Here is a 1,607-nt window from a genome sequence, read left to right as displayed (position 1 = left end):
AAAGTCCTTGACTTGGGGAACACCACATGACTGATGGTTTGGTTGTTGCTATCAATATTATTCTCACCCTAAATCCCAAACCCAGCACTGTGCCGGCTACTGAGAGTAAAGCTAACTCTATCCCAGCCAAAACCAGGACAGTCTCAGAGGCTCCTGCCCATGGAGATTAGGAAGTGCCTCACTGGGAGCAGAGATCCCTGGGTATCCCCAGTCTTAGTGCCACCACAGTGGAAGAGGCTTAGGGCAGGGCTCTGGGGGCAGATACCTGGGCCTGACCCCGCGCTGCATCTCTTTGCAGCTCCTGGAGTAGAGCAGGGAGACCAATACTGTTGGCGTGAGTCCAGGTGCCACCACAACGATGACAACTGAGGTGGCACTGAAGAGGGTCCAACCAGAAAACTGTTTGGAGAAGAAATCTAGACTGGACCCAGGCAATGTTCCCCTTCACCTACATCCCCCTTCTCCTCTCGTAAGCACAGGATTTAGCAGGATCCTGTGAGGTGGGACTTCGATGGGGTGAGATTAGAGAATGGCAGATACGTGGGAATTGCCTCTCCTGTGGATTTCATGCTCAGTTTCATGCTTTCCTTCCTGGGCTGCCCCTAGAGCTGCTAGCAGTGCTCTGCTGCAAGAAACGTGTCAGGCAAGGAGAGGCTCTGGATGTGTGGGCAAGATAAGTGTTATCATGAGTATCCAGGTATGTTTGGGGTTTTTTAACTTAATTGAAAAAAGCCAGAGGCACTACTCCAGCACCCTTGGAGGAGCAGGGCCCTGCTATATTTTCCATGGCCTTGTACAGAGCAGTTCTGCAGTGCCTTGGCACTCAGTGGTGGTCCCTGCCATGGGACCACCAGGCACCAAGCTCCTCCCTGCACTGAGTCTCTGTGCTCCCCATTGTCCCTGCAGTCCCAGCTGAGGGGTGGGGGGATGAAGGAGGCTCTGTGGTGGCATCCACCTCCATGACCTGCCAGTCCACCCCTTGGTGGCCAGAGAAGCCAGCAGGAAGCGGGACCCTCCCAGTTCCCAGCACCAAGAACCACGATGTTTGCCTTTCCAGTCTCTCCCCTGCCCCCCGATTTCCCTCCCTGTCAGGGGCACAGCTTGAGCCACGAGCCCATCCCCACCCAGAGCCACAGGTGCAGCCTCTCCCCAGGACACGAGGCCAGGCAGAAAGCAAAGATCGGGGCTTCATTCTCAGCATCAGCAAAAGTTACCTGCTGGTCTCTGAAGTCCAGGCAGACCTGGATGGCCCTGGGGAGGCAGGTAAGGTGCAGGGGGGTCCAGTCAGGATCAGTGAAAGCATGGTACTGTCCAAACCACTGCCCCACAGCCCAGATGCCCTCCTGGGGCGTGAAGTTGAGCACCCCCTTCCTCCTGACAGACTCCTGGGCCACTCCCACAGCCCACCACTCCCCTGCCTCGGCCACGTCCACCTCCCAGCAGTGTCTCCCCGCAGCAAAGCCGTGGCTGCCCAGCACACATGGCTCCGTGTCGAACCGCTCGGGGTTGTCGGGCAGCAAGGTCCACTCGTCCCCCCGTCCCACCCCTCGCTGGTCACTGGCCAGGATGAGGAAGGGGTTGGCAGTGTCTGGGTCCAGGGTCACGTC

General features: G+C 57.7%; 1 protein-coding gene across 1 annotated transcript; it reads right to left on the bottom strand.

The window, feature by feature from the left end:
- Window positions 1-9: 9 nt before the first annotated feature.
- LOC103623069 (thaicobrin) lies at window positions 10-1,604 on the bottom strand (the record flags this gene model as incomplete). Its single annotated transcript, XM_008642104.2, has 1 exon — window positions 10-1,604. A coding segment is annotated over one exon (516 nt), but the record flags the coding sequence as incomplete, so codon positions are not given.
- Window positions 1,605-1,607: the final 3 nt, after the last annotated feature.

This window comes from Corvus brachyrhynchos, unplaced genomic scaffold (assembly GCF_000691975.1).
Source record: "Corvus brachyrhynchos isolate BGI_N302 unplaced genomic scaffold, ASM69197v1 C11942271, whole genome shotgun sequence".
NCBI classification, from domain to species: domain Eukaryota; kingdom Metazoa; phylum Chordata; class Aves; order Passeriformes; family Corvidae; genus Corvus; species Corvus brachyrhynchos.
This window is presented reverse-complemented; position numbering and strand designations above follow the sequence as displayed.